This window comes from Pinus tabuliformis, chromosome 7 (assembly GCF_031772625.1).
Source record: "Pinus tabuliformis cultivar Carrire ecotype Pingquan chromosome 7, CPIR1, whole genome shotgun sequence".
Classification (NCBI taxonomy): Eukaryota; Viridiplantae; Streptophyta; class Pinopsida; order Pinales; family Pinaceae; genus Pinus; species Pinus tabuliformis.
In genome coordinates this window covers 1,624,309,399-1,624,324,659 of record NC_142293.1, presented here as the reverse complement: position 1 = coordinate 1,624,324,659, position 15,261 = coordinate 1,624,309,399, and the positions used below count along the sequence as shown (strand labels likewise).

Below are 15,261 nucleotides of genomic sequence, written 5' to 3'. Positions count from 1 at the left end.
GAATACCAAGAGGACACCGCTCACAACCAGATCTCAAATCAATACACCAGTATTTTTGACGTGGTTAAAACCCTCAGAGTGCAAGGAGGGAAACAGTCCACGGCCTGTCCCAACGTGGGTACAGACAATTTATTAATCAAAGAATGAAAAATTACATAAGCTTCTCTCATGCACGGATTACCCGAACAATGACCCTCCATGCGCTTTAAATAGAACTCATGGACCAATCGGGTGTCAAGCCACGGATCAAGTGTCGGTAATACCGAGGTGAGAATGAACCGTCGGATCACTACATATCGTGACCGTCGGATTGTAAGTTACAAAATGTACAACGGTAAAGAAACACACTTTACCTAACTCTAACCTAACTCTATACTAGACCAAGTTGAACTTAACTATATCCTATGTGTCGGAATATCCTAACACAAAGTTCATAGTTCACTTTAAAAAAATAAATAGAATCAAAATTTACAACTTACAAGCACATAAGAAACTAGTCATGATAAAAAATCATTATTAAAACCAAGAGAAACTTGACATGAATTTGATAAATAATTAACAAGTATGTCGTGCTTATCTATTTGAACTCATAATTTAACTTGATAGCAATTAGATTTTCAACTAGTTATTTCAAGATTGATTTGGTTGAGTGAAATTTGAGATATGCCTCTCCGAAGTTGAGGTGCCAAAAATACAGAATTGTAGTAAAATGCATGCCTAGGCTAAAATTCAAAAAATTTGATTAAAAAATTATATATATATATATATAGATATAATTAACTAACTACAAGTTAATAAATTAAATTATGTAAAAAATTAAACTATATATAAAAGAAATTAATTAGATTTTAATTAAATTGAATTAAAACAAATATTAAACAAATCATATTAAAATAAATTAAATTATATATATAATTATTTTATTAAAATTTAATTAAATGTAATTTATTAAAAATGATTTAATATTAAAAGAAAATTCTATTTAATTCATTCAATATAAAATACAAAAAATATAATACCAAACCTTTTATAACAATGAATAGAATATCGTATATACAATAACGTTGGTATTACACCAACGAATAAAAAATTAAACCATCTTAGGTATTAAACATCGAGCCGTTGAAGGGATTAGAAATCGTATTTTTTATGAAAAAGGTTCCAAGGTCAACGAAATCCCAAGGTAGATCAAGCATCGAGGTTAAGTGATATCGGAGGTTCAATTAAAAAGAGCTCCGAAATTATATGGTTCTTAGCTCCGATTTATGCGACCTACACATCACCTTATATAACAATATGTCAAAACTTATGACCAAATCCATCGAACGAACACTCCCGCAGCTCCACACGACAGCTCCAGACAACCGAAAATAACCCGGGGGCCGGAATAGACCAACGCTTACGCTATAAACCATGTTTTTTTTTCAATACGTATTCAAAACATCGAAATACGTTAGGGCAACGTATGCTATGTACAAAATACGCGTATTCAAAATTTATGACACGAATGGAAAACGTCGAATACGTATTCGATTTTTATGACACGTTAAAAATCGTATTGGACACGTATTAGGGCCGTTTTCGTGTCCAATACGTAAAATACGGGACACGGGACCCTAGGGGACGTGTCCTGTGACTTAGTTAAGAACCTAGTTGTGAATTCATTCAATAGATCTATAATCATCTAGGTCAATGAATTGTCAGGTACTATTGATTTGGGGTAGCATCGGATGTGCTCTAGCCATGAAAATTGGTGGACAGGCTAAAGCACATGAGATCTCCAAGACCCAGAAATGGTTTGGGCAGATTCTAAACAGTTTGGGAGATATTAAATAATTAATATTTTTAATGGAGTTCCTATGTCTAAATTTAGGAAAAATAAACTATTAATGGGTATTAATATAAAACTGGGTTAGAAGGTTCCAAAATTCATGGATCAAGCCAAATCTAATCTTAGCCATTGATTAGAGATTTGATCTCGCCCGTTGATGGACCAACGAGAAAAGTATAAGAGGAGGCTTGAGGGTCAGTTGGAGAATACACCAGAGTGATCAGTCATTCATTTTGCTAGAACGGGGTTGCTAAGCAAAAGTGAATCAGTGATCAGCAGCAAGGGGCAGTGAATACATTGCAGAGAGGCAGAGTTAGTACCCGAGAGACAACGCAGAGCCTAGAGAGGTTGACGCAGAGGCAGCTGGGTGCTACGCAAAGGCAGCTGGGAGTTGTGCAGAGCCAAAAGAGGCCAGCGTGGGTGACGCAGAGGATCTAAGCGCTGACGCGGAAGCTTCAGTGGTTGCATAGAGGCTAACAGAGCTGACGCAGGGCCAAGAGGCAGCACTGGGAGGATTTTCGTGGGGCAAACTCGGTGCTGGTGAGACGAATAAGGTGACGCATTCCCTATCAGAGTGACGCAGAGCAGTGGAAGCTACAATTGTTGTTGTGGGATCGTTCATCCGGTGATTAATCAGCCGGAATATCTGTCTCCGAGGAGAGGTACTACTGCCGAGGGCATTCTCTGTTGGGTGAGCCATTTCTGGCACCCTAGTTGTATTCTGAAAACTACATAATAATAAAACCCTCTGAATAGTTGCACCGGTTTTCCCGCATTGGGTTTTTCCGGGGACATTGGTCCAAAAATAACGGTGTCACTTGTGTGCTTGTTTTCTTTCAGTTGATGATCTGTAGATGTTGATATTGTACTTGTGTTTATTTTCAATGTTTACATGGTAAATATCTTGTTAAGTAATCAAACAAGCAGGAAGAAATAAACCAGATAGTACAGGAAGAATTTCTAACAGGTTAAACTTCGAAATTCCAACAGGTGCTAGGTTCATAGGAAAATTAACAAAGAATTGAACCTCGAGAGATTTGAGTCTTTGCAATACACAATGCTAGAATTTACAATACAAAATTATGACTATTAACCATCTGAATACACGGGTAACCCTAGGAGAAATTTGTTTTCCTACATTGCATCATGCCCACCAACAGCCCTACTATGATCCATAAATAGCCAACCTCAAATGCTTCTTATCCATGATCAAGTCAATATATTCATTGATCTAGCCTACTCATCTGATAAAGGTGGGTATTCATCATCTATCGTGAGGTACTCTAACCATTTGTGCATTCAAGTGATTTCATTTAATATTTATGGCATTATAGCATGAATCACAAATTGAAATTGGATTATAGACCATTGTTTGTTTTGTACGTGTTCCCCTACTTAACCTCAACGGTTATCATGTATCCCTAGTCTAGTGTGACCTTCCTTAGGGTCTTTTCTTTAATTGTCTAGGTGGGGCACAAATAAGAGGCTCTAATGGTGGTAGCGCTCCATGTTATTCATACTCAACACTTGTCATCATTCCCCCATATGTGTTATCTCATCTTTTTATTGGTTGTTGCCAATCACTTGTACTAGTTGACTATACTCGAAATTGATGCAACTGTAAGAAAAATAAGAGCATGAACTAAACGTTAAAATGAAAAAAATGGCAAGGAATGTAAAGCAAGTAAAGCTAATTTTAGCTTGAGCTCTACCACCTCTTATATAGTCACTCATCCACAAGAGTATACATCCATATCATGCCTATTAAAGTAAAAGAAGCTCTCAATAAATATCCTAACCCCGATTAAGCAATAAACTGCCCATCACTAAAGGGGGATTATTTTATCATTATTACTTGATAAATCAATAAAGCCTGTTAAACAATTCATATCAAATCGAGAAAGATTAAGGAAAATATTGGTGGCTCTGAAAAACAAAGGCGAGGATAGGTAACTCAACCAACTAAGTGCTCCCTCTACAAAGATGCTCATGGACAATGGTTCTAGTATAAGACTATGAGTCCTTTCATGAAGAAAGCCTCAAGATATAAAACCTATCATTTGAAAGAGTTAGCCTCAGAATCATCCTCCCATTAGGGTTGGAATCACCTGATAGGGTCACGTGATAACCCTCCCATGCTTAAGTGAGGTAACTTGTGCACAATCATAAGCTAGTAGGAGTCAAGACATTTGAAGATGATATTTTTGTAAAGTAATTTGATGGCATTAATATTGGATATTGTCCACCTTCATGATTTTATGGCTCTTGTACCCATGATGTTGATCTCATTTGATTCCTCGAGTATGTGATAGATGATTCTTACAAGTCCAGCCAAGATCCCTTGAGGGATAGGTGATGCTTCTACAACACATTGTAGGGCATCTAACGCCCCATTCCATGATAATGCAGGACACCTAATGGAGGGTGTTGGAACATTGTTGAGGAGTGTTGGCTCACCCTCCTACAATCACAAGAACTTGGACACTAAGAATTGGAGCCAAGGGTTTGACTTGAGAGATGGTGCACCTCTGAGATGATTGCACACCCCCAAGCTGGCATTGTATCTTCTTGATGGATGTTGCAAATTTCTTGATGGTATTGATCACTTGGAACCCTTTTGGAGGGGTAGATGCTCCCACTGCCTTGATGATGTCATTTATTCATTAAGAACGTTATCCTAGTTCCTCTTTTCATAATGATGTGAGCATTTTTCAAGATGATGTGAGCTTTGGAGAGCTATTTTGGTGATATGACACCTCATTTGGATGGAGATCCATGACTTGGGGGATAAGACAAGTCCCATGAGTTGTTACTTGCACTTTTTCATGGAGATTTATGCTCTTTGGATGATAACATCACCTTCGGAGGACATTAGACTCACATGTGTGGGCTAATTGAGGCTCAATTTTATGTTATTTCATTGATTTGGATACTTTGTGACCTATACACCTTATATATGGATTACTTATATTATAGGAATTTCTAGTCTATTTAGGACAGATCGACTTCGCTACCCTCATAAATAGAGAGGAGTCGATTTCCCTTGGATCATTACACTCGTTCATTAGTGATCTATTCTATCTAGTGCGCAATGGAGGACTAGTAGAGTGACTTTTCCTTCGATGAATCTTGGAAGTAATGTGATCTCTTTATATGGATGCATATGGTAGATCTTGGATATTGCATGGTGAAGTTGGTTTATTTGCTTTATCTTGGTTTTATGTTCCATGGGATGTATGTTCTCATGCTAAGTTAGTTTATTTGGTATGTGTTTCACTATCCCTTGTTTAGCTAAACCCTTCCTCCAAGTATTTCAAGAATAAAGATTTTTCTTTTCCTTAAGCATCTAGAAATTTGAGAACCTAAATTGCAAATCCTAGGATAAGTTAGCTTGATTGCCCTAGTTTTGTCTAGTTTTAGAATTACTCCAGAGGAAACCCTAGATAGTTTGTATCCTAGAATCAATTTGCCCTAGATTGTTAAGGCACTAGTCTTTATCATTTGTGGCATTCTATCAAAACCCTAAAATCGTTTTTCTTTTTATTTCATGGTAAATTACAATTAATTTTCAGCAAAATCTTGTGTTATTAGCATTTAATGACTTCTAATGTATGCCCTAGAGTTAGGTTTTATTTAAAGGTGCATTAGAGAAGCTAATTCAAAGTTTTTTGTGTTTTTCAGCCACTTTCAAGGCCTGGTATCATACTATATTGGTTGTTATATGTTATTAAAGCCATCAAAATTTGTTGTAAGTTTTTCCTTACTTTGCTCCTAAATTTAGCCTTCACTCCATATATTTTTTATACATTTTTAATGGCCAAATTTAATGCTGTTATAAACATTAATTTTGCCGCAATTTGCTGCCCTGAAACCCTAGTTTATATCAGCCTTGAGTTTTTCTTGATTTGGTCTGTTTGAGTAACCTATTTGAGACTCCTAACACTACCCCTACAATTTTTATTGACCCATAGGTTCTTCGAACTCAAATCTTAAACTTACTTTTTCGTTCACTGCAAGGCATAATTTGACATACCTTAATCCAGTAGATATTTACTGTAGAATGAGAATCCTTAGGGGGCACTTAGCTTAAGATACTTGGGTTACTTGATCCCTAAGCCCTACCAGGGAAACCTCATTGTGATTGCGTCCTTCACTAAAGAGAAAGGAGTAGTTGCTGACGTGACAGTGGTAACCCTCCCACATATTGCTCATTGTCTAGGTTACCTAGTGAGTCTTTGCACTAAATGTTTGATTTTGTTGTAACAGTGATAATGTTGGAAAGTGACGACAAACATTGATTTTCAACTTTTCATAACACTAAGCTAGAATAGACTGACTTTAAAAATAACTTTCATAACAATGGTAGCATTAAAGCAACTTAGCACTAAACAACTACTAGAAATAGATAAAATTTATTTTACAGCTCATCATTTCATCCCTGCTTAGAAAAAATTGTTCTCAACTTGTCGGATATGGGCAGACAATAATTTAAACAGGGATTGTGAAATCCACTTGACTTGCAAAGGCAAGGTGCCTTCTCTTCTCACCAAGCACATAATAATTTGTTTTTCACTTGTAGTCCATGTTTTAGCAACAAGTCACTGCCTTTAAAAAAAGAAACTTTGGCACAATGCAAATACTGCCTCAACCAGGCACATTCAACCAACATGAATGTATACTTTCTGATATTCGTTATCATTTAGGCTCTCATGTGAACCAGAGTTTGCTACAATTCCTTTTGTTTTGAAAATGGTAATAGTGCATCACACATGAATGTATACTTTTTGATATTTGTTATCACTTAGGTTCTCATGTGAACCAGAGTTTGCTACGATTCCTTTTCATTTGAAAATGGTAATAGTGCATCACAGTTAGTAAAAAAAACTAATACTTCATAGCACATTTATGAGAGATATCCATAGATTTCTGCTCAAGGTATAGCTTGAAAAATAGGATGAGGTAATATGTTTAAATAAATACAAAACTGAAGGTAATTTCTTCACCTCTCCACTAAAACACAAAGAATCACCATGAACCAATGAGCTTGAGATGCAACTGGCAAAATCTATTAATTGCAAAGAATAAGACTAGAGAGACTCTCCTATATGACATACCAGAATATAACAAGCAGCAGTCCTATACCATCGCCTTTGGAAGCATTCTTCGAACAAACTGAAAATGAGAAACCAAAAAACAAAACAAATTCATTTGGTTAAAATCAATAAGTTTTATTTTCCACATATACAGTAGGTAATGTTAACCAGAAAAAGAAAAATGAGATATCCAAATTAGAAGCATATGAAACTGAAAGCAATGTCCAATTTTATACAGCTCACCGAGCAATCATTGAAAACCTGACCAATTTAATCAAATTTGAAAACAGAGTCTGCAAAATAGAAAGACATCCTGAATCTCACTCTGTTAAACTGATATCCTAAATGAAAGAGATCTCTATGCAAAATGACCTCATGGTAAAGAAGAAACAAACTACACATAAACCCAGTGTTGCACTAATCGCGATTATATCGTAAAATCGCGAGTTTTTGAAATCGGCGATATTATCGGCCGATAAATACATGTATTTTTTCGTAAAAATTGCGATTTTTTGGGAAAAAATCGTGAAACAAAAAAACAAAAAAAAATAATAATAATAATAATTATGAGGAGGAGGAGGTGACACAACCTACCCAAGCTACCCCTGTCACCAGTAGAGGACGTGTTCTACCTCCTATAGCTCCTAGTTCTTCAACTTCTAGAGCACAGCAAAGTCCACTGCCAACTCCACCGACATCTACATCTAGAGGGGCAAAGGCAATCAGTAGTATTAGACTTTAGTTATTTGGTTCATTTCATTGTATATGACATTATGACTCATGATATGAGATACATTATTATATTTTTTGTTGATATTTTGAGGCTGAGTTGGGAGTCATGAGTCAGGACTTACTATTCAGGACATGATTCATTGTTATGTGTCATGTGGCACTAGAAATGATATTAAACATCTTATATATTAGTTCTTTTATCATATTTATGTGTCAATGTATTTATTTTATGTTGCAGATGCTTTAGATATTTAAAAAATTGAAAAAAAAATGAATATTTTTGTATGTTACGATTTTTTCCCGCTTTTTACCGATTTTTCCCGATTTTTACAATTTTTTCCGACTTTTTCCCCTCGCCGATTTAATCCCGATAACGATTAATGCAACATTGGATAAAACATAATCAAATCTACTTGTGTTACAGTTTATATTGTATGAATTTCCACCTTGTCATTGGCATCACATTGATGGAGACTTAATGCTGGTTACTTGGAACTTTTGGATCGACTTGGGGAAAAAATGTTCATGGAGCTAGTTATCGCTCAAAAAGTTTCTTGGCTGTAACCTTAGTCACCAGGTTCGAGTTCGAGTTCGAGTTCGAGGACCATGAAATTCGAATAAAGTTCGGCAACTCAAATTTTGTCGATAAAATTCGACATATAGAAATTCGAAAAAAAAAATGTATATTAAAGATAGATATATCATATGCATATGAGAAATGGTATGGAGTGAATTTTATAATGATTATCCTTATAATCAGACTATTAAATGCTTAATATCAAATTTTATATGAGAATAGATCAATTTTTCAATAGCTGCACTCACCAATTGTTAGCTCAAAACCAAATATCAGACCTTTATGACTGCTGCAACCACAGTTTGTTAGCCCACATACACATGCCAATAACAGATCAGCCTTATAGAGAAATAACTAGCAGAGCTAGGGAATGAAAATTTGGAGATTTGACCACAAAAAAGTGATGTTTAATGCTTGATACTTGGTGACCAACCCTTGCAAGGTCTGAAAAACGCCGAATTTCCCTTGAAAAACGCCGAATATGTTCGTTTTCCCTTGAAAAACGCCGAATTTCGAATTTAATGCTTCAAATTCGGCGTATCTGGTGACTAAGGCTGTAACGGAAAACTCCCTAAGGTAACATTTTCAAACCAATCTTGCAGATTGAAGGCTACCCCTTCAATCCAGAGAGGGCTCTCTCTGACAACCTGTTACCCACCATTTTGTGGGTGATATCCCCAGGAGAAAAAAAATCTCCAAGATGGTCCTCAGCCGGCAGCCCCTTGCAGCCACCAACTAGATCATTGTGTCATTTCTCTGCCACCTAAGCCAACGATGTGGTCCCTCACCCATCTGTTATGATCATATGTTTGAAAGTGGGCCTCCCGAACCTAAAGGTATGCCTTGTTATTTGGTAATTGAGTATTGTAGTTTGCTTATCATGGACACTTATGGGCATGGATTAATGGGGGCATTTGGCAGAAAGAGTGGGCTAGGTCTATGCTCTTTTCCCCTAGACATCTTTTGAACCATGAACCCTAGCCCCGTGGGATCTCTTTTACTAACCTTTGGGCTTTAGGGATGGTACTACATGGGAAACCCCAATTTTGAATGTGTGTTCTTGCTCCCTCATCCACATATATCACTCCCATTCCACTCATTATGACCCCATTCATCATTTCTCCTGTTGAAGTTTCTAAGTTTACTTAGTTTAGAAACCCTTCATGCACTTTTTCTTATTTATTCCTACCTACTTGTTATTTTTCTTTAACAAGTTATTTACAAAGTAAATACTGAAAATAAACACCAGTGCATGCTCAACATATTACAGATCAACAACTAAAAGAAACAAGAACAAACACACCACATGACACCATTATTTTTGGACCAATGTCCCCGAAAAAACCCAATGCGAGAAAACCAGTGCAGCTATCTGAGGGTTTTCTTATTAAGTAATATCAGAGTAAAATCTGGGTGCCGAAACTGGCCTACCCAACAGAGAATTTCCTTAGCAGCTATACCTCATAGTTTGAGAGAAATCTCCTTGCTGAAACCCCTGAAAATCCTTCCGGCAGCTCCTCAACACAAAATTGCTCTGCAACCCCAGCGTCTACCCAATTTGGACAGCGTCAGCGACTCTCTGTCTCACACTGGCCCTACGTCAGCCTTTCTTGTCCTGAGTCAACCCCAGCAGGCCCTGCATCAGCTTGCTGGGCCTCTACGCTGGCCTCTCTGGTGCTCTGCGTAGCACTTGGCTGCCTCTGCGTGGCCCTGTGTGAACCCTTGCTAGCTCTGCATCACTCCCCTTGGTTGTTGCGCTGCTCTCCCGGCACAATCTCTACCTTCACTGTTTCTCTGTACTCAATGCCCCTCAGCTGCTCTCCCGATCACTGATTCTATCTCTCTTAGCAAACCCCACTCTAGAGAATAGAATGACTGATCATTCTGGTGTACTTCTCCAAGTGACCCTCAAGCCTCCTCTTATACTTTTCTTGTTGACATCTCAACGGCCGAAATTAAGTCCCTAATCAACGACTAAAATTAGATCTGGCTCGGTCCATGTCTTTTGGACCATTCTAAGATACATTCATATTAATACACATTAATATTTTATTTTCCCTAAGTTTAGACTTCGGGACTCCATTAAAATATAAATTATTTTAATATCTCCTGATCTGTTTAGAATCTTCCCAAACCCTTTCTGGGTATTAGAGATCTCATGTGCCCCAAACTCTCCACCAAATTTCGTGGCTAGAGCACATCCGATGCTACCCCAAATCAACATTCCCCTTTAGTGAGGACTGTGCTCTAGCAATACTCCTCACTGAGTATTACTCTGGTCATCCAGCATCGGTACCTGTGCTAATGCTAGGCCTTCCTGCCCAACATCCTCTGCACTGTTGCATCCTGTACTGTTGCCCATGGTTCTGCCACTGCCACTATTGCATCTATACGACATTTCCCTCTGCATCCGTGTTGTTGCTGGTCCTTCCTCCCAGCACTACATCTGCACTGCACCTCCTCTCATCATGTTGCATCGTGCTACCCACTGCTGCAATGCAACTCAGTTACTGAGAAGTAAGTAACTGATCTCCCAACTGACTTCCCTGTCGGGCTAGAGACACCCATTGATGCTAAAGCTCCCTCTATCGCTGACAAGTGCTCCCTCTCTGACCTCTGCCTACTGCAACAACTCCCTGCATCTCGCACCATTGCACACCTCTTTGTGCCTTCCTGCACTGGTGCAACACTCCTATGCCTCTCGCACTGCTGCAACCTGCTAGCTCTGCGCTGTCTCGGAACTCCTGCACTGTAGTTCTCTCTGCCGCATCCATCTCTACCCACTCAGCCAGTCCTGCTACTCCTCGTCGAGGCTCCCGTAGCAAGGTCAAATCCAAGAGGCTAGGTACCTCAAGGATCCTGCCCCTCATCACTTGTAGCCCACCTGACTACAGCTCGATGTCTCCCCATTTCCGCTCAAGTGATGCGTGTACACTCATGGCACAATCATCGTCTGTCAAAACTTCCTTCTTTGCCCGTGTTGACGCTGCCTTAGTCTACGAAGACTCTCCCTTACTCTTCTTCCTTAGGCAATGGGTCGCATAATGACCCATCTCCCCATAGTGGAAGCACTTGATCTTGGAGAGATCTTTCTTCTTCCGCTTCTCCTCCTTTCCCTCAGATGCTAGGGCCACATCCTCCTCCTCCCACTGAACCTTGATCCCTTTGCTTCTACTACCTATCTTTGACTGTCATCTGATCTCTTCTTGGTGAAGAGCTGCCCACATCTCGTCCCAAGGTAGGAGAGTTCCTCTGCCCAAGATACTCTGGACAAACACTTCCCAATCTTCTGAGACAGCATTCAGGGTTGTCCTCACCATAAACTCCTGATTCAGTGTCGCTCCTATAGCAGTCAACTAGTCTCGGATCTCATTCAGTCCTCCGAGGAAAGTGTCAATCAATTGACCCTTCTTCATCTGATACGACCTCATCTGGTTCTCGAACAGCATTCTTCTCTGCACAGAAGTATGCTGGTACAGGTTCTTGAGAGCCTCCCACATCTCAACTATTGTGTCCTTCTCGGCTATATGTGGTACCACATGATCCTTCACTCCATCAAGGATAATGCACTTGGCCCTTGGCATCACCTCTTCGTACTTGTCATTATCATTTAGGTCGACTGGGATAGCTATCATCTTCAAGGCGAAGTTCTTGACACGATTCCCGTCTACCACTGATAAGATTCTAGCCTTCCAGACTGCGAAGTTCGATGCTCCCTCTAGTCTATCCTGGTCTCTTACACTGTGAAGTGCCATGACGCTCCTCTACTTCCTTCCTGGAAGTTCTCTGTTCGACTCCTCTGAGTCTCTACTTCCCGTCTGGAAGTTCTCTTCTGGACTCCCTCTGAGCCCTGATTCCCTCCTGGAAAACCTTCTGTCGCTTGTCGAGATGCCCCCTACTCTGATCTTCTTGTGCAACTACATTGCTGATCCAGGTTCCTCGGCTAGAAACCCTCAGTAACAACTCCTCTGGCCCTGCTCTGTCAGGTACTGTTTTGACTACAGTACCTCACCAGCGCCACTTTGCAATATTTCTGCAACCTTTTAAACTCCAGCAACTGCCTCTCTATGAACTGCGTCAACCCCTCTCTGCGTCACCCCAGATGGGTCTGCATCAGCCCTGGGATGCCCTGCGTCAGCCCTCTAGCCCTCTACGTCAGCGACGCTAGCCTCTCTGAGGCTCTGCACAGCTCCCAACTTCTTCTGCGTGGCTCTGGATGGCTCTGCGTCACACTTCCTGGCCTTTGCGCTGCTACAAACAGCTTTTGTCACCTCGGGACATCTGTTTTCTATTGTTATTGCTCCGCTCAGCTGATGTCTCTTAGTCCTCCTGTGATCTGCAATCACGCTCCGATACCATGTTGAAGTTTCTAAGTTTACTTAGTTTAGAAACCCTTCATGCACTTTTTATGATTTATTCCTACCTACATGTTATTTTTCTTTAACAAGTTATTTACAAAGTAAACACTGAAAATAAACACCAGTGCATGCTCAACATATTACAAATCAACAACTAAAAGAAACAAGAACAAACACACCACATGACACCATTATTTTTGGACCAATGTCCCCGAAAAACCCAATGCGAGAAAACCAGTGCAACTATCTGAGGGTTTTCTTATTAAGCAATATCAGAATACAATCTGGGTGCCGAAACTGGCTTACCGAACAGAGAATTTCCTTAGCAGCTATACCTCACAGTTTGAGAGAAATCTCCTAGCTGAAACCCCGAAAAATCCTTCCAACAACTCCTCAACACAAAACTGCTCTGCAACCCCAACGTCTGCCCAATCTGGACTGCATCAGCCCCTCTCTGTCTCACGTTGGCCCTGCGTCAGCCTTTCTTGGCCTGCGTCAACCCCAGGAGGCTTTGCGTCAACTTTCTGTGCCTCGCGTCAGACACGCTGGCCTCTCTGGTGCTCTACGCAGCACTTGGCTGCCTCTGTGTGGCCCTGCATGAGCCCTTGCTGGCTCTACGTCACTCTCCTTGGCTATTGCGCTACTCTCCCAGCACAATCTCTGCCTTCTCAGTTTCTCTATACTCAATGCCCCTCAGTTGCTCTCCCGATCATTGATTCTATCTCTCTTAGCAAACCCCGCTCTAGAGAATAAAATGACTGATCATTCTGGTGTACTTCTCCAAGTGACCCTCAAGCTTCCTCTTATACTTTTCCTGTTGACATCTCAACGGTCGAGATTAAGTCCCTGATCAACGGCTAAGATTAGATCTGACTTGATCCATGTCTTTTGGACCATTCTAACACAGATTCATATGAATACACATTAATATTTTATTTTCCCTAAGTTTTGACTTAGGGACTCCATTAAAATATTAATTATTTTAATATCTCCTGATATGTTTAGAATCTACCCAAACCCTTTCTGGGTATTGGAGATCTCATGTGCCCCAACCTCTCCACCAAATTTTGTGGCTAGAGCACATCCGATGCTACCCCAAATCAACATCTCCCACCTGGATCCACATTCCTCCATAGGGTCCACATAGGGTTAGCCTTCCCCCTCCCCTTACCCACACTTTGGGTCAAGCCTTGAATGATCACCCAAAAGTTGATGCAGCTAAAAAGAAAAGTAAAAACATTATCGGCCACATTCAACAGGAAGATGCACCACAAAATGCAAAAGATGGCAGAGAGAAACACATTTAGCACATGGGAAAAAGCCAATACATGAGCTCTACCCCATCCTCATGGCCATCACCCTAGTTCCTATAGGCCTCAGATGAGCCTCCCTTATCATTTAGGAACCCATATTTGTCCCAACCCCTGGTGGGCAATGAACCGCCCTACCTTAAAGGAGGTATCCACTGTTATATCGCACACATCATGCTCTTACCCCTTAAGCCTCGAGCACTCAATTAAAGAAAATTAGAAAAGGCAAAAGGCATATAAAGAAGGGTGAAAAAATCAAGGTCGGGGCACCTCATGTACCACGATTGCTCCCTCTTATACATTATATACCTAAGTGTGGACTTCCCTTATATTAGCTACCCTTGTACCCCAGCATGTGACCCAGGGCTGCCCCTTTCATTCCCTACTCCATTCATCTCTTTGTCACATGCCACCACCCCTTAAAAGATGTACTTGGACATACTATCCCCTTTAAAAGTAGAAACCACCTAATAGGATACTTGGTTAACCCCATTTGGAGCTTGGAGACATTAGCACATGCCAAAGCCCACTATGGAAGGGCATGCCATTATGAAGTCCCCACCTATTGTCCATGATTTGTAAGCTCTTTTACTCGATTTCCTTGATGACTTATTGTACTGGAAGGCTAGGGGACGCATTGGATCTTATGCAGGATTGTAGGTGGTCTCCATTTTGGGTTTGGTCTCCTTATACAGGGTCTTAAACCTCCAGAGGGTTGCATTGGCACATGTAGGGTGTGTGTTGAGAGCCATGAGCCTCTAAAACAGTAGACAACAATACATGGATCCCCAGAGATGTTCAGAGATTGCTCAAGATTCACCTATTGGACGAAGAAGATGCACTTGGTTCACCTTTGCCCAGTCGGCCCCACAGTTGTACCATGCACTTGGCAGGTGACCCAGTACTTGTATGTTAATGTGGCATCACTTACACCATCATCTGAGCCCTTACAGATGGTCTACAGGCATCTTCGACTTACTTGGAGACCCATGAGGTCACTTGTGTTCCCTCACACTGATCGGGAGCACCACAGGTTTATTATGTGGAAAACAAGGGGCCAACCCCTTATCCATTACTTTTGGGAGTCCTATTCATCATTATGGAACTTATGGACTTCATCAGGCTTCCTAGAGAGCCCAATGACATGTATTATTGATCATTCGACCTCTTGAGAGGCTTGTTATTTTGTTTATGAGCTAGTTTGGTCATATTGTCACCAAAAGTTAGTTATTTGCACATTATTTTTATTTTAATGGCTAATGTAGGCTCAAGTAGCTAAATTGAACTCCTTAGAGGTGTATAAATACAAATAATGAGAGTTCATTTCTCATCATCACTTGGTTTGGACTTGTATCTCTCT

The 15,261-nt window shown here is 40.2% G+C and overlaps 1 protein-coding gene across 1 annotated transcript in view; it reads right to left on the bottom strand.

The window, feature by feature from the left end:
- LOC149254455 (uncharacterized) overlaps positions 1–15,261 on the bottom strand; it is a 352,448-nt gene that overhangs the window by 93,496 nt on the left and 243,691 nt on the right. Inside the window, 1 exon segment of the mRNA XM_089460161.1 lies at positions 6,946–7,003. Coding sequence (XP_089316287.1) covers positions 6,946–7,003 — 58 coding nt within the window.